Source organism: Mirounga leonina, unplaced genomic scaffold (genome assembly GCF_011800145.1).
Source record: "Mirounga leonina isolate KUSES-001 unplaced genomic scaffold, KU_Mleo_1.0 Mir_101609, whole genome shotgun sequence".
Lineage (NCBI taxonomy): Eukaryota > Metazoa > Chordata > Mammalia > Carnivora > Phocidae > Mirounga > Mirounga leonina.
The window spans coordinates 5,904,001-5,926,455 of NW_023270164.1; the positions used below are offsets into that span (position 1 = coordinate 5,904,001).

The 22,455-nt window shown below is 39.5% G+C and overlaps 2 protein-coding genes across 3 annotated transcripts in view; one reads left to right on the forward strand and one right to left on the reverse strand.

Moving 5' to 3' along the window:
• MED14 (mediator complex subunit 14) overlaps window positions 1-18,618 on the reverse strand; it is a 73,329-nt gene extending 54,711 nt beyond the window's left edge. The window contains exons 1-10 of one of the 2 annotated variants that reach the window (XM_035003179.1): window positions 18,040-18,618; window positions 13,278-13,304; window positions 10,867-10,972; window positions 4,873-5,046; window positions 4,108-4,237; window positions 3,541-3,669; window positions 3,114-3,221; window positions 2,431-2,563; window positions 1,309-1,459; window positions 693-804 (exon numbers count right to left, since the gene is read on the reverse strand). In XM_035003179.1, coding sequence (XP_034859070.1) covers window positions 693-804; window positions 1,309-1,459; window positions 2,431-2,563; window positions 3,114-3,221; window positions 3,541-3,669; window positions 4,108-4,237; window positions 4,873-5,046; window positions 10,867-10,972; window positions 13,278-13,304; window positions 18,040-18,254 — 1,285 coding nt within the window. In that variant the 5' untranslated portion in view covers window positions 18,255-18,618. The remainder of the gene's footprint in view (window positions 1-692; window positions 805-1,308; window positions 1,460-2,430; window positions 2,564-3,113; window positions 3,222-3,540; window positions 3,670-4,107; window positions 4,238-4,872; window positions 5,047-10,866; window positions 10,973-13,277; window positions 13,305-18,039) is intronic. The other variant, XM_035003188.1, reaches the window with a different exon arrangement.
• On the forward strand, window positions 18,291-21,812 carry MED14OS (MED14 opposite strand). The gene is given in 4 exon segments (XM_035003227.1): window positions 18,291-18,497; window positions 18,499-18,869; window positions 20,978-21,081; window positions 21,542-21,812. Coding segments are annotated over 2 exon segments (417 nt in total). The 3' UTR covers window positions 18,709-18,869; window positions 20,978-21,081; window positions 21,542-21,812.
• Window positions 21,813-22,455: the final 643 nt, after the last annotated feature.

Here is a 22,455-nt window from a genome sequence, read left to right on the forward strand (position 1 = left end):
AGTATAATGGACTGAGCTGGGCTCTGTGGCAATGAAAGGCAGTCCCTTTGCTACCAGAACTATTAAAGACATCATAATATTTATGGCACTTCCCCTACATCAGCTCACTTAATTAAAGGCTGTTCACTGTGGGCATGAGGTCATCACAACCAAAAACGAGTGGGGTAGGGAGAGTGAGTATGTTCATGATACTGTGAAACTATTTCTAGAATGAAAGCACTGGCTTTCTAAATGATTGTCCCCCAAAGCTCTAAACATACTTACTAAGTAAGCAAACTTAGAAGATTTTGCACTATGTGTGTATATCTATATTTCTTATCTGAATCCCACTAATGTATTAACAATTCAAAAAAAAAAAATCTTTAAAAAGACCAGGGATAAATTCTGCTTCCCTCAGACACGTATTTTATAAATAAGTATCTGCAAAGCTGCCTTATTCTTAGAAGACCTAAAAAAAATAAGATTCATAGTAAGATGTTAAAATAACTTCCATTTCAATAGGAAAAAGGCTTTAAGGAGGTTCAATATGCATACATTTCAAAAATAAGGCCAAGCTAAAAAAGTAAGAATAAGAGAAAAATTAGGACACAACAAAACACAGGAAAAAAAGTCAGATTAAGAAAGATGCTTCATAAAAGTGGATACTAACACAAACAAAAGAAAGGCAGAAACGCTAGTTTAAAAGAACCTACAGTTTTCATTGGCATTGAAGCCTCGCAGAATGGCCTTCAGTTCCTGGAGTTTCTGATGAGCTCGTGCATGGACACTGTCAATCAGGAGCTTTTCTATTGATAAGTGATCAATCTGCATAAACAAAAAGAACAGGATCGTATGTGCAATTTAAACATATTTACTTTAAAAGTCTGACAGCAGATTATTGTGTTTCAAGACAGTTCCTTTTAGAATCACACTGATTTTTTAACCAGTAAAAGCAAGCAAGCTTAAAGTTAAAAAGAAATATACAGCAGTATATGGTACTGGTAGCTTAAAGACCACAGCTAACATTTTGGCAAGTACGTATCAAGACAGTATATGTATTGGTTATCAGTGATTAAATGGCAGAACTTCAGAATAAAATGGTGATCTGACCTAAGTTAAAAAATTTGAAGGAACATTTTAAAAATTATATATAACATTAGTTATTAAAAAAATGCAAAAGCATAACATTTGTCTAAAACAAGTTTCATAAAAGGTTTTAGGAACAACTGGGTATTTTAAAGAATTTGTGTTAAAAGTTTTAAGTATAAATATTAAGTTATATATATTCATTTAATTAAAACAGTATTAAAATACATTGAGATCTTTTACCTTCATGGCCCTTTCTACTAATTTGGAATCAGAAGCTGGCAGAGGAGGATCATGAAAAATCTGTAAAGGCTTAGAGACATCATTTTCATCGATTTTAATTGTAACTTTGTGAACAGATGCCGTCCCTGTTTTTCTCCCAAGAACCTGTTGACTAAAGAGAAAAAAAATATTTTCTTTTTAAAAAACATTTATTTATTTGAGAGAGAGCGAGAGAGCGAGCGAGCGAGCACAGGCAGGAGAACAGAGGGAAGAGGGAGAGTGAATCCTAAGCAGACTCTACACTGAGCGCAGAGCCCAACACGGGGCTTGAACTCATGACCCTGAGATCACGACCTAGCCGAAACCAAGAGGTGGACACTCAACTGACTGTGCCACCCAGGCACCCCAAGAAAAAAAGAAATATTAATAAAAATTTTTCCCAACACAGCCTGTTAATTTTTGGAATAAAACAGAAACAATCTATTGTGTACCTTAGCCAGAGCCTAGAACATGACAGGCCCACAGACTATTCTATAATCCAACACAGTATTTGATTTATGTCCTTAAAAAAAAAAAAAAAAAAAAGACACAGAATTTAAAAACAAAACACATGCACACAAACAAACAAAAATCCCAAAACAAAACAACCTGTGTTCTAAGAGGTGTCTACTAATCTCTGATTCCTTCACAGAAAATGGGAATCAAGCCAAGTTCCAGGGAATCAAGGACTGTAAACAGCCTGATACTGATTTTCCCCAAAACCCTCCCCAAAAAAAGATTTTAAAGGGCACAATTCAAAATGTAAAACAGTGATAAGCAAGCATGTTTTAAAACATACCCAACAATTTTAATGGTCTTTCAGCAATCTGGTGTGAGCCCAGAGTAATCTAACTTTTTAAGAGAGCAAATCTTAATACAAATAAAAGTCTACGTATTTAAAACATGCCACGTTCTAAGAAAGGGGTCAGTTACAGATGCCCTATGTGGTTTATACGATACCAGGAACCTTACTATATAAAATCATGTTGCTAAGAGGTACACAGCTATTGGTATATAGTAAATCAGATGCATGAGAGAAAAAAAGGAAGAAAAAGACAGTATTAACAGTCATAGCATGAACTCACCAGAATCAACTTCACTTACTTCCAAACTGAGAGGGAGAGGCACTTTCCAGCATGGTACCTTTCCACCTGCACAAGGTCTCCCCACCGCTCTCGGATTAACATTAGAGTTTGGGAATGTAGCACTTCTAACTGAAGCGATAAGCAGAAAGAATCTGATGGGTCTCGTTAAGCAAACTTAATAAATCACTACAACAGCCAATGAAGTACAAGCAAACTTCATTTAACGAAAGCTTTATTTCCCCAAAAGCTGGCTATGAAAGAAATTTCTGGAATTATATTTCTCCGATGACATATACTAAAAAGTGTTACAATTTGTGGCATAATTTTAGAAAGAACTTTTATGTTTAATTTTGAACCAACATAAACAAACTGTAAGGTCCAGGTTGCCCGCTAATTCATCAGTTTAGAGAATATGAGTAGACCAAATAGCACTGGTTTTTTCCTCCAGGTTGTACTATTTCTAATTCATTTTTGTTTTTACCTGCAAAGTGAACAGTAAAATTTAAAATTTGGTTTATTACAAATGTATAATTATTCTTCACACTGACCTGTTCCCCAGCCCTGTTTCTACCCCCAAAAAGGAAGGGGGAGGAAGGAGTTGAGTCTGCTACAGTTCAGGATGGGGGAGGCAAATGGAAATGTGGGGGAGAGAGAGACACACAAATTCCTTACAAATATATGTCTCAAATTTCAAAAGGATACGTAGGCAGTTATACATGTCCTGAAGAGGTTTTTCATCAGCAAAGAGTCTAGACTGCACCAGCTGATGGATAAAGTTGATTTGCATACTATGAACCAAGGCTCGCCCATCTTCCATTGGCAGGAGAAAAGAAGGTGGTTAATCAGAAAAGTGTACAGATCATATTATAGTACCAACTAAGGAAGAGTATACTAACACTCAATTAAAAAAAAAAGAAGAAAGAAAAAAGAACTGAAGTTATCTATTGAAACCAGAGAACATTATACTTGAGAAACACTAAAGCCTCTACGGAGAGGTAGGTAGGTAGGCATGATCATCCTAACAGCTGCTTCAAACGACAGGATAAACTGCTAAAATTTATCATTCTGCAAGAATGTTTTTTCAGTAATATAAAAACACCAAGCATCTGAATTACTGTTTCTGATTTACCTCCTGTTTCCTTATCCTCAACTAGAATTTCTAGCTTGAGAAGACGCCATGGAACATCTGGATCATCTCCCATCACGGTCAAGGTGGCTTCAAATTCTCCCTCAACTCGAAACTTCACCCGGCCATTTGCTTTGAGAAGAAGAAAAACATTACTACTTGCTAGAAAACAAGCAGCTTCCTGCTAACCTAGAACGTTCAGTCTAACTTACAAGAAATTTTAAATAGCTTGGAAGTTCTTTCCTACGTGTCCAAAGAATTCAGTAGTTCCTGCATAAGCAATAGCCAAAGGCAGTTAACACTTCTAACATCAACTAACAATTTTCTCTTGAGGTGTAACTCTGGCGCCTCTTCTCTCCTCCCTGCTCCCAGCTTCACATACCAGCATTTTATCCCCAGGTACTAAAGAGAAAAATGATCGGGTTGACAAGTCACATATTTGAACACCACCTGAATTGCAAGCCAAAACCTCAAAATAGTACTTCTTCGAACGAAACCCTAAACGCTGTTTAAAAAAAATTCTAACAAGTCAATTCTTTAAAAAAAACTAAATAAACTTCAGGTACATACCAACTGTAAGATTTGCTAACTGAGGAGGAAGATCTGTGGTCACAAGCCGATGTCTAAGAATCTGATTGAGCTGGTGAAGTGTGGCTTGTTTCTCAATCTTGGTAATTGGGTCTGGAGGAATAATTTTATCCTACAAAAAAAATTAAGTGATTTTAAAATAATGTTACAAAGAGACACAATCTTTACCTGTGCCGGTCTTAGCATAATATTTTTGTACTTTGCCCAAGAGAATCTCAACACTCATTTCTGCAGTCTACATCCAATAATAGTGACATGACCATTACTATCATGCTTTAGAATGCCAATGATTCCACCAGTCACCCAGCTAAGTCAGTAATACAACACGATCTTCTTCATGCTCTATTTATGAGACCAAGTTCATGTCACTAGATGACTTGCACCACTTCTTAAAAGTATAAAATACAATAGCACCAAGTCAGTAAACAACTACCACAATAGTACTTAAAAAAAACAACCTTCCAAAAAGCAACTAGCATGTAGTATTTTCACATCTGAAATAGATATAAGTTAATGTGCACATGTTTAACCTCACACACACATAGATTCATCCATTTTGATAGTTATTCACATTCTGGCCCTCAATTTATTTCAAAAAACCACAATTTTAGTTATAGAGAAACAAGTGAATTACATGAAATAATTGTTTTAAAAATAGAGAATAGTTGTTTTGTTGGTAACACAGTACACTTCATTGCCAAACCCTTCAACTTTTTTAAGAAGGGGAATGGTGAGCAATGCACTTACCCTAATGCAGGTGGGCAGTCGTGGGTAAGACCCAGTAGTCAGTACATCAATGGCATACGGGATGGCAAAACTAGGCAGGCGTGCATGGACTAGGGCGTCTCTAGCTAACGAGGCCAGGCGATCAGCAGTATCCACAAACAGGATGGCTTGCTGATCTAAAAAGCTTGAAATCATCTTTAAAGCAAAGGGTAAATATATTAAGCTTCATTGATAACAAGCTGCTTTGCACTTCAAATATCATTTATTCATTCCAAAGTAAACTTTGAGGGAATTAATAGTTTTCCACATTTTGAAACATTTCCTCAAGAAATTTCCCAGTAATGTGAAGATATATTTAATACATTTGTATCTGGCATTAAAAACAATAACTTTCTATCACTTTAAGTAAAAGGTCTTCCAATTTGTTTCTCCATCCTTAACATTACAAGTACATTATCAGAAGTTAGGAAAAATAAATAGAATAAAATGCTTTTTACTCTCAGACTTCTGGAGTTGGCTGGTAACAAAGTAGTTAAAAGCATGGACTCCTAGACCCAGACTGCCTTAGTCTCAATTTTAACTCTGCAACTTACTGTCCCAATAACCTTAGGCAAGTCACTTAACCTCTCTGGGCCTCAGTTTTTTCAACTGTGAAATGGAGATAATGATTTCCAACCTCGCAAGGTTGTTCTGAGGATTAAGAGCTAATGCATACAGGGTTGCCTAGGTGGCTTAGTCAGTTAAAGCGTCCAACTCTTGGTTTCGGCTTAGGTCATGATCTCCTGGGTCATGGGATGGAGCCCTGCATTGGACTCTGTGCTCAGCAGGGAATCTGCTTGAGATTCTCTCCCTCTGCTCCTCTCCCTACTTGAGTGCTCCCTCTCTCTCTCAAATAAATAAATCTTTTTTTAAAAAAAGAGTTAGTACATTACAAAACCTTCAGAACACTGCCCAGAACACATAAAATACTCCCTAAATGTTGCCTGTTATATGAAATCTAGGCCAACTTCATACCCCAAACAGAAATCCTTTCCATCAGTTCTCTATTGAATGCATTTCATAAGGGTACCTGAACTAGCAGAGTTCATCACGGAGCTGAAAACTACTTCCTTGAAACTTTTATCTTCTATTCTGGAGCAGTAATGTCTCTCATGTCCTTCAAATAGGGGAAGCCCATCCTATCTCCAAGCTAAACATCCCAAGTCACTTCATTTAGTCTGTATCTCCAAATTTCTGACTCACCACCCTCGTTCTGCTGCTTTGGAAATACTCCAATTTATCAGTGGTCAACTTAAAACATGGTATCCAGAATTAATACCACATCACACCCACAATTAATACCGGTACACAATGTCCTACATTTTCTCAGTATTTCCATACTCATTTTTATTATCTGATCTTCACAACTCTAGGAAATAGACAAAACCAGATAATGACTATCACCTTAGATATGAGAAAATTGAGACTTAGGTTAAGACACCTGCCCAAAGAAAGCCAACAATCAGAGAAACTGGAACCAAAAAATGTTTCTTCTCTTAGACTGCCCAGAAGTGCTACCTTGCATGACTACTAAAATGGATTTCTATCAATGACAACAACATTAACTTATTAGCAGCAATGACAGTGCTAACACACAGCAAGCTGGGAGTCCACTAAAAGGCCTTGATATTTTGTACGTGAATCTCTATCAAGCAAGGTCCTTTCTCCATCCTGAAACTAAAGCAGGACTGTAATCTGTCTGATTCTAACACATTAAAACCACTTGGATCCTACTTCTCTTAACCTTTTAAGATTTAAATAAATCTTAAAATATTTGAGAGAGAGAGAGAGAGAGAAAGAGAGAGCACGAGCAGGAGGGACAGAGGGAAAGAGAGAGAGAGAGAGAATCTCAAGCAGACCCTGCACCGAGCGTGGAGCCTGATGCAGGCTCCATCCTATGACCCCAAGATCACTACCGGAGCCAAAACCAAGAGTCAGATGCTCAACCAACTGTGCCCTTACTTCTGAGCTGGTTTTTACTCAGATTTAGATCATCCCAAGTCTCCAATCCAGGTCACTGTAAAAATGCTTATCAGACCAAAGCCAAGGCCAAAGAATACCAAAGACCTCCTGGGAAGACCTGCATCAACCCTAGTGGGGTACTACAGTTCATCCGGCCCACATTGCTCCACCTTAAACGTGGGTAATTAATGAAACATTCTTGACACTACTCTGGCTCAATTCAAAATACACTAGCTTCAGTTATACTCCTTTGACTTAGAAATCTAATGAATAAACATCAAATTTTAGTTTTGAGTAACTTAGTTTTTAGTAAAACTATACAGGTCCCTAATGATCATCGCATTCCTTTTTTTTTTTTAAGCACTCACATGCCAGCTGTTAATATGGTTAATATTCTCCTTTCAAATTTAACTGAGCACTTCATAGACATTTCTCTAAGAAAAATACATAAATGGCCAAAAGCACATGAAAACATATTCGACATCACTGGTCCACAGAGAAATGCAAATCAAAACCACAACGAGATACCAGCTTCACACCTAATACGATGGCTAGAATCAAAATGTCAGACAATAACAAGTATCGGCATGGAAAAACTGGAACCCTCAAATATTGATGGTGGGAATGTAAAATGGTACAGCCATTTTGGGAGACAGTCTGGCAGTTCCTCAAGTGATTAAACATAGTCACCATATGACCCAACCATTCAATTCCTAGGCACATATGCAAGAGAAATGTCCATACAGAAACTTGCACATGAATATTTACAGCGACATTCATAACAGCCAAAAACTAGAAGCAACCTAAATGTCCACAAACTGATGATAAACAAAATATAGTAGATCCATACAATTCAACTATAAAAAGAAACGAAGTACTAACTACTACATGCTACAACATGAATGAACCTTGAAAACGTTATGCTAAGTGAAATAAGCCAGTTACAAAAGACCCCATATTATAATTCCATTTATATGAAATGTTCAGAGTAGGCAAATCTATTGACAACAGATTAATGCTTCCTTAGGGCTGGCGGGGGGCCACTTGGAGGTGACAGCAGAAGGCTACAAATTTTCTTTTTGAGATGATGACAATGTTCTAAAATTGACTGATGGTTGCACATATCTGAATATACTAAAAACCACTGAAATGTATACTTTAAATGGGTGAATTGTATGGTATATGAATTATATCTCAATAAAGCTGTTTTTTAAAAAGCTCCAGGAATGAGAGAGATTTTCTTTTTCTTAAATAAAACCTGATCGAGACTGTTTTACCATTAGAGTTATAAACTGTATTTATATATTATACACTGTTACACACTTAATATGTCTGGTATGGCTAAAGATCATTATCTATTAAGAATCTCAAATGAGACTAGGTAAATAATCACTAGGTTGAGAACAGAAGAATCAAAACATGAATAATCTTCTAATTCTCCAGTTGATGGACTTAATACCTGACATAAACACATCTGTGGTATCTACATTCACAAAACAAAAATACCAAAACTTTACATTAAGTTCAGTATGAGACTTTATTTAGAATGTGATTTATTTGAACAGCCAATTCAAAAAACTAATAAAAGAATGCTGAACTATGAATTAATGAAAGATGAATTACAATACGGCTCAATTTCAAAACCAAGAGTTTTGGATTTTCCTTGACATTATGTTACTGAAGCACAACTCAGTAGTATTAAACAGATAACTGAAATACCCATGATATGATTAGGGATTTAACACCAGGTTTGAAAGACTGAACACTTGGGATTTGATATACTTCAGTGACACCTAACTTTTCATTGCAAGTTTGAACATTTTTAAGAAAAGATTACCCCAAGTTAAGTAATTATTAAGAAAATACCCTAGGCTTTTCAAAAATATTATACCATGCTTCTTCATTTCAACCAAAATAGATTTACTACATTTGGTGTTCCCAAATTTCCAGAAAAATGAATTATAAAACTTTCTGATAAATAAGCTTGGTATAAGTCTGTTTATTAATATTTATAATCACAACTATCCTTCAAATGATGCTTTTCAGTGGACAAAAAAAAGAGCTTCTGAATACAAACTTTAATTTCCCTATCATACCAACAGACAACAGATGAATCAAAGAACATTTTCCCCCATGAGAAAAACAATATATGGGGTACAAAATATTCTCCCTCTAAATAAATCTGTGATCGAGGCTGTATTTCAGAAGGATGACAGCTTACTCCTGTGGACAAAAGATATGTGGCTGGAATTTATCTTGGTAGAATTCTTCCAGCATTGTCACTAGCTTAGTTGGTAGAGCTGGAATTGAGTATCGACTTCAGTGAAAATTGGGTTTTATTTTTAACTTAAAAAAAATTATTATTCTAGCATTTACAATTCTCAACTTCTTCACAACCCCTTTTCTCCTTTCACTTTAGCAACTTTCACCTAGGCTCTGTGCCTAATGATGAGGAACCTAGTAGAACCGAGGACAGTGAATGCAGTGGCTACAATGGAGGGGAGAGGTCAGGAAATCACGTGCAGAAACACAACTGTGTCCTAGATTCCTTTCTGATGTGGGATTTTATGGAAGAGGCAAACCCTGATAGACTTGCAAATATAAAAGTACTATAAAAATAGTTTCAACTTAGCTTGTCAGGGTGCTAAAAAGAAATTTATTACATACCTCTATAATGACCAGGTGGCTGCTCATTTTAATTTGTAAACTTTAAGAGAATTTGAAAAGGACTCAAATAAAACTGAACCAATGTAATGCTGTTTTTCTGCCTTTGCTGATAAAAACTGATAAAAAATTTTTAATGTTATTACATAACTGAATGAAAAAAAAATATGAGCATCAGTGTTAAGCTTAGAGAATCTACCTACTTTCCAAATATAACTGACAGTGGCTAGAAGGTTACTTGGCTTTGTAGAGCTGACCTCAAAGTGAATAAATGCTCTCATTGTTTTAGGACTTTATTCACTTTATGAATGATTACTCTACCCTTTCCAATATGAAAGGGTAGTCTACTCTCTTTCCTTTCTCCTCACAGGAAGTGACCGAAGTAAAACAGAAGGGAGTAATCATGTGCCTCGTCTGTTAACACGGCGCCATCCTCCCCAAGTTATGGGCTCATAACTTGGGTTTCTTTTCTTTTGGTTGGGGGGCAGGGGAGGCTGATTTTAGCATCTGTGGTACACTTCACTACATGTCACTCCTCTGAATTCAAGAGTGATTTAACAGACAAAGCCTATGAGCTTCTTGAGGGCAGGGGCTGTGCCTTTCTTAAATCTCATCTGCCATATCCTATGCCCTGTGCTCACTAAAGGGTTTGGAGAATCAGTAGATGCATAACAAACAGATAAATGCTGTTATCAGCTCTGTGGCCTTGAAGAAGCCATTTAGCTCCTAAGAACCTTATTCCCTCATCTGTAAAACAAGAAGAAAATACCAACTCTGCCATACTCAAGAGGGTTTTCAATAATCAATAGGCAAAATTCAAGGAAGTACTTTGCACACTCTAAGGAAGTGTACAAATGTAAAGCTATTTCCCCCCTGTAGTTTAAGTCTCATATTTAATGTCTTCTAGAGTAACGATGTCTCCAGATACGACCTAGTCTCTTTTCCTGCTTGGGTGATCAAATACTAAGTTTCTACAGAAATATATTACACATTTTCTTTAAGATTTCACTTATTTATTCGAGAGAGAAAGACAGCGAGAAAAAGCACCAGCGGGGGGCGGGGGGGAGGCAGAAGGAGAAGCAGGCTCCCCGCTGAGCAGGGAGCCCCGATGTGGGGCTTGATTCCAGGACCCCAGGATCATGACCTGAGCCAAAGGCAGATGCTTAACCAACTGAGCCAGCCAGATGCCCTTACACATTTTCGTACAGAAATAGGATTACTCACTTAAGTACTGTCTCTCAAAACAAATCAACAGATATAAATTAAAGCTAAAATTAGAAGCTATGTCTATTATAAATTGACATTCCAAAAAGTTATTTTATATAAAATAAAATCAAAAGTTTAACTCACCGCACATTTTTCCACCTTGCCAGCATTATTAGCCCATTTTACTAAAGCTAATAGTCGAACAAAGAGTTGACGTGTCCGGCTAGCAAACTGCACTATTTCTATTTTCCTATAAGATAAAACAATTATTAATGAACGAACATATTTGAAAAGAGTATTTCACAATTTATTTCATCTGGGCTAAAATATGAATCAATCTTTGTTTATAACCATTACAATAAAATGAACCGCCTAAGGTACTTACCTAAATATGAATTATTGTCACGTTTTGTATACTGCATGCATTTTTTTATTTTCTACTTCCGAGTAATAAATCCAAAAAAAATGTTTTAGCAATAAACCACCATCACATTTTAAAAATTAATTTTGTGTGACAATAAAAGTTGTTTACTGAACTATACCCAATTCACAGACATAAAAGTACAACGTAAAAGTTAACTAGGTCACAGAGAGGAACAAATTAAGAGTCAGGAATTTCATAATTAAGACTATGAGTTATGAATTTGCAACCTTTTTGTTACGAGAAAGGAACTGAAACAGATCTTTACCAAAGCTTGAAAGTGTCTCACTTCTACAAAAGCAAGGGCCCATTTCCCATCTTGCAAGAGCGTGATTTAAACACCTGAATAATCAAAGAACTATGCAACACTTTACCAAACTAATTTCAGTGACAAACTTAGATATTAAATCATCTAAACAAAGTTAAACTGAGCACTAAAAATAAAAGCTAGATGGTCTGTCCGTATCTATTTTTATGCTATATCCACTACGATGCTTATTCTCTCAATACTCATCAGTATTTTTATCATCTCATAAAGCCTTAAAAGCTTTGTCAGTATGTTAGCTAGACCTCTCAATTTCCTGACAGCTATAAAATTGAAAATCACTTTCGTAGTTTACTTTAAGATACTGAAAAATATATTCGACAGGCTGGGACTGATGACAGGACCCAGCAGGACATCAACCTCCCTCCAAGTGGACTCTGACCTATATTAATCTCAGTACAGCTGTTCAATGGACTACAGATCCAACCCACATCTCTGTATCTCACCAATAGCAACACCATGAGGCAATGCACCAAAATAAAAGCTTTTGTTGAAGTATAATCCTGACTGAGGACTACAGAGTCTAACTCCTAGCGAGAGCATGTGTGTGTAGCCCACAAAAAAACCTGAAAAGGCTTCCTTAAGATTCAGCCAGCAATATGATTATTGGTAGTACAAAGAGAAGAAGCAAGGGCACAGATAAAATTAAGACTCCTTGCCAGTGTCTGTTAAGGATCTTAAGAGAGATAACAAGCAGAGCATCACAGGCAAGACTGGAGCACAGCAGAAATAGGAAATGTACATTAAGACCTGGCACCATCTCAGTGCTGGGAGCCCCAGTACTCAAACTCCAACTCAGCAATGACTTACAGAGCACGTGAGCCCTCTGCTCTTCTCCTAGAGCAAACATATCTGTCTATTATTAACTTGGTTCCCCAAATGATCTCCTGTACTGGAAAGCAAACACCCACCTTTGTAAACTATTGTAACATGACTTTTTTGACACCATGCAATCTCAAGTGATCAGCAGCATGAGTCAGTTTTTCAAGGCCCAGTTTCCCTTCCCACCCCAGAGTGGACAGAAGAAATCCGGATTTACATTTCCTTCCTTTAAAACTGACCAGCCAAACCATAACAAAAGTATGCTTCAACGGTCTCCCCCATCTCTACCTTTTTGATCCAATTCCCTCAGAAAGATAGCTGGTGGTGGGTGGGGGTGGGGAGTAGAGTCACTAATAAATCTTCCCTAGTGACTTGGTATTTAGGGAAAAAAAAATTAACCAAGGAGCATAAGAGTGCCAGAGACACAGTCAAGTAGCCTACATACTGTGGCCACAACTTAAACCTCCATTACAGGATTACTTTGAAACCTTAATTTATCTTGTTCCTTTGGCCTATGGGCACAGTGGTGTTTAGTTATGTCTTAAGCCCCAAACTCCAACTCAATCAAAATTCAACTGTGAAACAGCAATAGCAGTATGCAAATGTCAGTTCTCTAAAGACATCTAATAGCATCTTCATAGCAAACAGTAAATCAGCAGCCAACTTAAGTCAGTCTGTTCCTCAGCTTCTATTAAGTTCTATACCTTCTACATCTTCCTCTCCCCCTCAGGGACTTAACAACAAAGGTTTCTAGAACACAAGGTCCAGAGCTGGTCTACACCAAGAACTGTCAAGGATGAGGAAATCACATTTCCCAGGGTTCCCTAAACAAATGGTGTAAAACATCACCCTAGGTTCTCTGGACCTAGGTTTCCAATCCACAGCCCTACCCTTCATACACATCCACACACACTCACACTCTTTCTCACATACACTCTCATAGATATACCAACACAGACATAGATTTAAGTTTTTTTTCATACTCACCTTTCCACATCAGATTTCCTTGGCAGTCTAAGAGAAAAAAGAAAAACAAAAGAAATTGACTAAATATACACATACCTTCATCAAACTATGATAACAGTCTTTATTTCAATTCTATTACACACCTTAGTGTTTCAGAAAAACTAGATAAATAGCCACTACAGGCGTATGTGGCTACCTACTCCTTTTTACAAGTTTCTAGCAATATGGCTATAAGGGAAAAAACTAACAAAGGAACATTCCTCCCCCATTCAAGATGGTCCAAAAGGTATTGCATGAACCTCAAACATTTAAAAAGTTCAAGTCTTACATTAAACACACTACTATATCACAGAGTTAGAAAAGATATTCTTTTAAAACCAAAATAGACACGGATGCAGAATACTAGCTGCTAGCCTCCTTCTATCCAATGGAACCTTGCTTCCAAGAAATAATCTCTCCATGTTTTGTCAGAATGGGCAAAACTGGAAGCTAAGCACACAAAAGGACCAGTGTCAGCCAAGGGTTTTATGGTAATTATGATGTTGCATGGTGGTTAGATGTAAATGATTACTTTTAAGCTCCAGTAAGATTTTGATTTCTTTTTTGCTAGTACTCCAGTACAACAGCCAGCAACCAATGTCACTATTTTCCCTGTTAAATTATACCATTTAACACTCTCACATTCACTGATGCTTACAAAGGTCCTGATCTGCCTCCTGAATCACCACATTCTGGAAATCTCTGTCCCATGGCTCAAGATTCAAAGGCCTGAGCAACTCTAAAGCCTCCTCTACATCTAATTCCTTCTTGAAGAACACACACTGAGCTGCTTAGATTCTCTTCTCCCACCCACAGGCCACAGGTGCAGAAAAAATAAAACCAGAGTTCGAGGTACAAAGAGGGGAAACTATCAAAATGAGTTCTGGCCTGTAGTTAACAATAATTCTGAGAGTAGACAGTGCGACAGAAGTTGAAGTTATGATCCAGGTGATAAAGGAAACTAGGTACAAGCAGAAATTAAGGCCTTAGAAGACTGCAAGGAAAAACAACTACTGGCAAGTTCCTCTACATGTGAAAGCTCCCGAGAACACTCCCTTTGAGAAGCCACAACCCTCGTCCTCAAGGGAGGGAGAGAATGAGAACCTTGAATGCAGGTGTGTGCATAAGAGCCAGAGAGAAACAAAAGAGGAGAGCCTCTGGGGGTTGAGAGAACAGGAAACATTGTTCCAGCTCTTCCCACGTGCCCCAGAGATCCTGAAAGGATCATCTCATGTCAGAGACGGTATCATTTCCGGGACAAAGATTAGGCTTTGTTGTCTACATCCCTTTCCTCCCAATTCCTCCTAATCTATTTAAAATTCCTTTATGGATAACAAATTCACCATTTGGGGCAAAAGCCCTAAAATGCAAATTTTTGGAAGTAGCAGACACTTATTTACACTGAAGTGTAGTAAGACAAGTTTACATGACTGAGACCCTAGCATTTTCTTATTTTAATTAAAACAGGTTTAAAAAAAAAAAAAAGGGTAGAACCTAATTCCCTAAGTCAAGGCAGAGTATAAACTCTTAGATGAGAGCATGCATGTTGGGGAGGAGGTGGGGGTAGACAAGCAGAAGGGGGGGAAAAAAAACACAGAAATCTGTGGCCAAAAACAAACCACTGAAATTGCCAAGGCGGTCCTTTTTACTTTCAATAGTTCACAAGCGAACATCAAATATGGCAGAAATAAGACTCTTATAAAAAGTAAACCTAGAACACTAGTTTTACATCAATAAATTGATTCTGACAGTTCCCACCTGGAACAAGGAAAAATATATGATTTAGGAACTCCAAGGTAAGTTCCTAAACTAATTTGGCTAGCACAAATCAAAAGAGAAAAGAGTTATTTTATATACCCAAGTATCAAGAGCAGGAATGTATTTTCCCATTAAATACTCCATGGTCTACAATGGCAATTCTAAAAATTCATTTGTTAATGTACTAAGTCAATATAATACTTAGTTAATCCCCAACTATGTGCCTAACTAGCCCAGGGAGCATAGCAAACAAAAATTCCCATCCTCAGGGAGCTTCCAGTGGGGAGGAAGTAGACAATAAATTAATGGTACCCAGTAGCGATAAGAAAAAAACAAAGCAGTGAGTAAAAAATAGACAGCAGGGGCAGAGTGCTTTTCATGCGTGGTCAGAGAAAGTCTTTCTGGTAAGTTCTATCTGAACAAAGACCTAAAGGAAATAGGAAAGCAAACCACACAGATTTCTGGGGGGAAAGCAAAGGCCCTAAGGTGGGAGTGTGCCTGGCACTATCAAAAAACATCAAGAAGGGTAGTGTGGCTGAAACAGAATAAGCAAAGAGGAGAGTATTAGGAAATGAGGATAAAGAGGGAAGGGGGAGAAGGCACAGACCGCACACATGTCCTGGTTTGCCCAAGATAGTCCTGGTTCGTGCCTGTTGCTCCGACATTATTTTTTTAAGATTTATTTATTTTAGAAAGAGAGAGAGCACGGGCAGGAGGGGCAGAGGGAGAGAAAGAATCTCAAGCAGACTCCTCACTGAGGATGGAGCTCGATCTCATGACCCTGAGATCACGACCTGAGTTAAAACCAACAGTCAGATGCTTAACTTACTGTGCCACCCAGGTGCGCCCAGCATTATTATTAAGAACACCACCTTTCATGCTCAAAAGTGTCCTGATCTGGACCATAAGTTTTACGGTCATTCCAAATACAGGTGACTATAAAACCTTTTAACCATAAGTGAGATGGAGAACCGCAGCAGAGTTGTGGGCAGAGAAGTTTTAAAAGGATCGTCCTGGCTATTTTATGGATGACAAAAACTGTAAAGGGGCAAGGGTAGCAGTTAGAGATATCAACTGGCAGACTACTGCAGTCAACATGGGAGAAGGATTCACACTTGATGGAAATGTTGAAAACTGGTCAGACTCTGAAGTCAGAGATGACAAGACTTGCTGATGTACTGGGTATGGGGTTGGAAGAAAGAGGAATTACTCCAAATTTTTGGCCTAAGCCACAACAGGAAGAATGGAGATACTCTTTAGTGAGACAGAAGAGGTTTGGGGGGGGGGGGAATATATCAAGTGGAATTGACTGAAATGCCCATTAGGTATTTAAATGTAGGCATCTGGATATAGAGTCTGGAGTTCAGTGGAGGGGTCTCTGCTGGAGACAGAAGTATGGGAATCATCATCATAAAAAGGGTGCAGGATTAAAACTATACACTTATTCTACTGCAATAAAATAGACATTTCTTTGTAACTAAGTTGTAAAATAGGAAGAACACAATATAATTCAAAAAATTTCTAGAAATCCTCTATGAAAGAACAAATTATACAATCACTGATAGCAGTTTTCAGCATTTTTCCATAGCTATACACTGGGTAGGTGATCTTCACATATATATGAAATTTTTTCATAGACACTCTTAAATTTTCATGAAATCCAAAAATAATTGGTTCAGAGAAGTATATTACTTTAATAACACCTAATCATGACAGCTATTTAAGTTTCTCATTAGACAGGGAAGACTTTTTTCTGTTCCATTCAATAAAGTACCATATGTCAAAATTGAGTGAGAATGATGTTTTACAGGAATAAGTGGAACCTATTCTAACTCAGTCATCTGCAAACAAATATTTTAAGTCTCTGGTAACAAATTACTATGCCACTTTACAGCCTAATATCTACATATTAATGCATACAAATGAAAACACTGATCTGCAGTGTAACAACATAAAAGATAAAAACTAAATTAAGTAAAAACTTAAAATTCTTACTTTTTCTGAACCTGGATTTAAAATGTATAACAGTAATTAAGGTATATATACCCAATTTTTTTTTTAAAGACTTTATTTATTTGAGAGAGAGAGAATGAGAGAGAGTGAGTACATGAGAGGGGGGAGGGTCAGAGGGAGAAGCAGACTCCCCGCCGAGCAGGGAGCCCGATGCGGGACTCGATCCCGGGACTCCAGGATCATGACCTGAGCCGAAGGCAGTCGCTTAACCAACTGAGCCACCCAGGCGCCCCATACCCCCAAATTTTATAGTGTCTTTTCTTCACACACTGAGAATTAGTGTATTCTGATCCTATTTTGAAGGGATTAACAACCTAATCATGTCCCAAAGCATTTCATTGGTAACTTGATTTATAAACTCCTTACATACTCCAAGAGACAATAACAGAAGACCAGTTACAATAAATCTTTTACTTACACTAAATGCGTTAAGACTTCAAACACTCTCAAACATTTCAGGAAAAAACAAACAAACAAACCTTGGAATCCAAAATTTTGGATTATTTTATACACAATAGATCTCCTGAGTTCCAACTGTCAGAAGCAATTAAAACCTAAATTTAAAATGTACCCTCAAGACGCTGTAAAACAGATTTCCTGTCTTTGGGAATTCGAATATTATGTATTCCTAAACCCTAACCTGGGGCTTTCGGATAAAAAGCTTCCAACCAAGGAATCAATAGGGTTCTACTGGCAACTCGAGCAAAAACCCCAAAAATGGGATTTTCAGTGAGTCTAACATACATAATTAACAAGTCTCCGTTGCTCCTCTCCAGAAAGACCCCAAATGCAAAGCTTTTCCTCCACCTCCACTGAGCCCCAAGAGTTCAGAAATTCTAGACTAAGTAGCCCAGAGGAAAGGAAAAAACAGCAGCCCCGTGGGGAGGTGCGAGCCTCTCTAAGCCGGTTGGGCGGGAAGCGATGCGGGGGGGGGGGGGGGCTCGGGAGCAGGCATGGGTTTCGCGGCACTTACAGGTCCGTCAACACCATGAGCTCGGAGTAGGCCCGGTGCAGAAGAAATTCGATGAGGGTACTCAGCCGGTAGCCCGGACTGGCGGCGGCTGCAGCGGCCGCCGCCACGGCGGCTCCGGGAGGAGGCGGCGCCGGGGCTGACGCGGGACCACCGGGGGCCCCGCCACCGCCTCCAGGCGGGACCAGCTGGTGGTTCTCCAGCTGCACTGGGGCCATGGCGGCGCAGGGCCGGGCTTGGCGCAGCGGCACAAGATGAAGCCCTCGAGCCTCCCAGGCGCTCGGTCACCGCGCCTAAGTGGGCGCGGGCAGAGTCGCCGCCGCCTACCGCCAGGCCGCCTCCGAACAGGAAGCCGTGCGCCGGCCGCGGAGGCCCGCCCCCATGTAGCGACGAGCCCGCCGGCCCCAGCGACTGGAGCGAGGGGCGGGGGGGAGGCGGGGGGAGGGGGGAGGCGGGGAGGGCGGGGAAGCGGGGCGGCCTCCGCAGAGAAGCTGCGCCTCCGCCACCGATCAGAGTCCGCTTCGGCAAGCAGCCGCAGCGTCCATGTTGACGGCCCAAAGCGGAAGTCGTTAGGCAGAACGGAAGGGGAACCTGCAGGGGGACTTCCGACAGCAACCTGTGCTTTTTCTCCGGCAGTCCGGCGCCGTGACGCTTGGGGGCGCGTGGGAGTGAGGCGGGGCCGGCGCGCGGGCCTGGAAAGCGGAAGCGGGGGCCGCGCGTCGCCGGAAGCGGGTGTGGGGGCGGAGCCGGCTACGTCACCGCGAACGTCAGTAGTTGCCCCGCCCTTGCCGTCGCCGCCCTCCGGTGCTTAAAAGGCTCCAATTTACACTGAGGTATTTATCAGCGCTCCCCAGTGGGGCTCAAACGCTGCTGGGGAGGCTCCCTCCCAAGATGTTCGTGAGTTGTGGTTCTGGAATCGCGAAGAAATTGTAGCGGCTGTGGCCGCTCTTGTGGCTTCTCAGATCTTTGCTCCTCCCACAGTCTGCTCATGCGCCTTTCGTGGGATAGACGTTTCCGTCATTGTTTTTTTTTTTTTTCTTAACTGTGGGAAAAGATGTGAGAAAATACGATGGGGGGTAGGAGCAAGGCTGCTGGCAGAATAACTTCACTTTAATGGAGTTGGACATATGCCGCTCTCGTTACCGACCCCCAAATCCCGGGAGTTCTACCACAGAAACAGCCCTTAAATCCTCTACCGCTGGCTCTCACTCGGTTCTTGTCCCTGCTCTTGTTGTAGACGCCCTGCCCTCCCAGGGTTTTCAGTTCTTTTTCTATGTCCTACCTCCAGTTTTCCCCTTCAAAATCCACGTCTAGTATTTTGCTTCCTGCTTTAAATTGGTGATTCTCAACCCAGTCTGCGCGTTGGAATCGCGGGGCGTCGGGGGGCGGGGCTTTAAAAAATACTTATGCCACGCTCATAGATTCGGCTTTAAGTGGTCTGATGTGAGGTCTGGGTTCGAGGTTTTTAAAATCTTCCTTATGTGCAGCTAAGGTAGAAATCCACTGTTAAAAAGCGTCAATTGCTGCGACCCTTTTATGAAACATCCTTTTGCAGATTTCATATCTGTAACTCTTAGGTGTAGGAGATGCCCTTGTTCTTTAAGGTTAAAATACTCTTATTGTCCACTTGTGTGATTCTCAGTCATTCTTGAAGGCCATTCACCTGTAACCTTTGGAGTATAGTCGCTTGCTCCCTCTTTTGTGGCCTTCAAGCATATTTACACGCAGTATCATCATGGTACTCATCAAAATGCCTTAGGACTACTTACACCCCTTACAGGTGCAGTTGCTGGAGGGCACAGACTTATTCCTCCCTATGCAAGTTACCTCAGGGAACAAACATTTTTATGTTAGCTAGAATGGTACCATTTCTTTTGCAGTTGTTTTGATTTGTTTTATTGAAGTTCCCCCCCACACACACCTTTCTGAAAACTATTGACTTGAGTTTAAAAAAAGCCGGTGGTCACATACACAGGAAAGATAGGTGGTCCTACAAGATGGTCTTTAAGGTCTTTTCTAACTCAGATTCTGATTCTGTGTGATGTTGATAGGATTTTAACTCTGCCTTATTGCATATATTAAACAGTTACACAGCATGTATTTTGGTATACATTCTATTTGGCAATAAGGTTCTACCTAGAGACAGTACAACCAACTTGCAAATAAAAGAGAAAAATTAATTGGATGGGGTGGTTTTAGAATAGAGAAGACTTCACCCACATCCATCAAATTAGATTCTATTGAAATTTCTCTGTTTCAATAGATACCTTTAAAAATTGAAAAGTACTTGTTAAAAAGATATTCCAAAGGAAAACAGGGCAACGATCAAGGAATAGAACTGTGAGAGGTGCTATGCTTGAATTGTTGGCAATAAGGGAGGTAATATAAATGGAAGCTCCTCAAAGAGGTGATAGCCCACCTCCCAACCTGATAGTGTAGCCGCTAGACAAATACAGGAAGTGCTAGTGAAGAAATGAACGGGGAAGGAGAAAAAATATTAGCATGTTTGACTGAGTTACTAAAGGAATGACTCATCTGAATCACTTTTGGGAATCGTGTAATGTATAATTTTAAAGCCTACAGTACAATGTTTGGCACTGTAGTGTATATACATAATTCTTTCACATTTTTCAATTGTTCCCCTATTTGGTCATCACCAGATTCTGTCGCACTTCACATAGTTTCAGAACTAGCAGCATGATATTTCCTCGGCTCTTCAATTGACCCAAACACTTGACATCTTTCATGAAGTCAATCTGATTTTAATAAAAGAAATTGATTGCAAAATATGGAGAAATAAGAGAACATTTCCTTTTAAGCCCTCTTGATGGAAAAATGAAATTGTGATAAATATAGTTTCATTTTGAAGCATACAGCTGCCCCTCAGACACAAATGAATGGGAAAGAAATTAAAAAGTAATTTTTTCTTTCTTTTTATGAGATACTGCAGCCAGTTCCTCCAAAACAGAGAGCAAAAGCAGTAACTGCATTCATTCAAGAGATGCTCCGTTCATGGTAAAGTTGAGGAAAGGAACTCACAATACTGTGAGTATGGTCTGACCACCCTAGAAAAAAATGAGAAAACTTTAATTGTTTTGCCTGTAAAAGAAAACCCAAACTTCTTACTGTGGTCTCTAAAGCCATTAACAGAGTAACCCTTGCCTGCTTCTCCACCACTATCTCCTGCCACTCTTTCCTTCACTTACTATACCTGTAACCTCACTGGGTCTAATATGTGCTGTTTTCTACGGTGTTAGGGCTTGTCCACTGTTCCAAATATGGGAAGCACTTGTTTCCCAGCTCTTCACATGGCTAGCTTCTCATCCTTCTAGTATCAGCATAAATGAGAAAATCCTCAGGGAGGCCTCCCCTGAATATATGATATTAGGAATGTACAAGGAATTTCATTGCTCTATTGTAGAAGCCAAACCATGTGAATGATCTTAACTGTCTCAGTAGAAGAATGGCTAAGTAAATTACTGTATTTCTTTTTTTTTTTTTTAAGATTTGTTGATTTTAGAGAGGGAGAGCACGTGCACTCATGAGCACGCCCTTGAGCAGGGGAAGGGGCAGAGGAAGAGGAAGAGAGAGAATCCTCAAGCAGACTCCCCGCTGTGTGTGGAGCCAACGCGGAACTCAGTGCCAGGACCCTGAGATCTGAAATCAGGAGTTGGCCGCTTAACCTGCTGAGCCACCCAGGTGCCCCAAATTACTGTATTTCTATGTAGCTGTTCAAATGAAGGAATTAGACCTACATGTACCAGTGTGGATACATCTCAAAAACAAAACTGAATGAAAACACCAATCTTTTTTGATACCATTTCTGTCCATTTTTATTTTTTAATTTTAGGGTTTTTTTTTTTAAGATTTTATTCATTTATTTGAGAGAGACAGACAGCAAGAGCAGGAACACAAGCAGGGGGAGTGGGAGAGGGAGAAGCAGGCTTCCGGCCGAGCAGGGAGCCCGATGCGGGACTTGATCCCACGACCGTGGGATCCTGACCTGAGCCGAAGGCAGATGCTTAACGACTGAGCCACCCGGGCGCCCCTGTTTTTTTATTTTTTTAAATTTAATTTAAATTCCAGTATAGTTAACATACACTATTATATTATTTTCAGGCGTACAGTATAGTGATTCAACAATTTTATACATTTTATATGAGCTCATTGTGACAAGTGCACTCCTTCCTCCCCGTCACTTATTTTATCCATCCCTCCCCCCCAACCACCTCTCCTCTGGTGACCATCAGTTTGTTCTCTATACTTGAGAGTCTGTTTCTTGCTTTGTCTCTCTCTTTCTCTCTTTTCTTCCTTCGCTCATTTGTTTTGTTTCTTCTGTCCATTTTTGAAGCACACAAAGTAACACTCTATAATTTCATATATTGTAGTCAAAGTAAAAAATGTAAATGAGGAGGACAG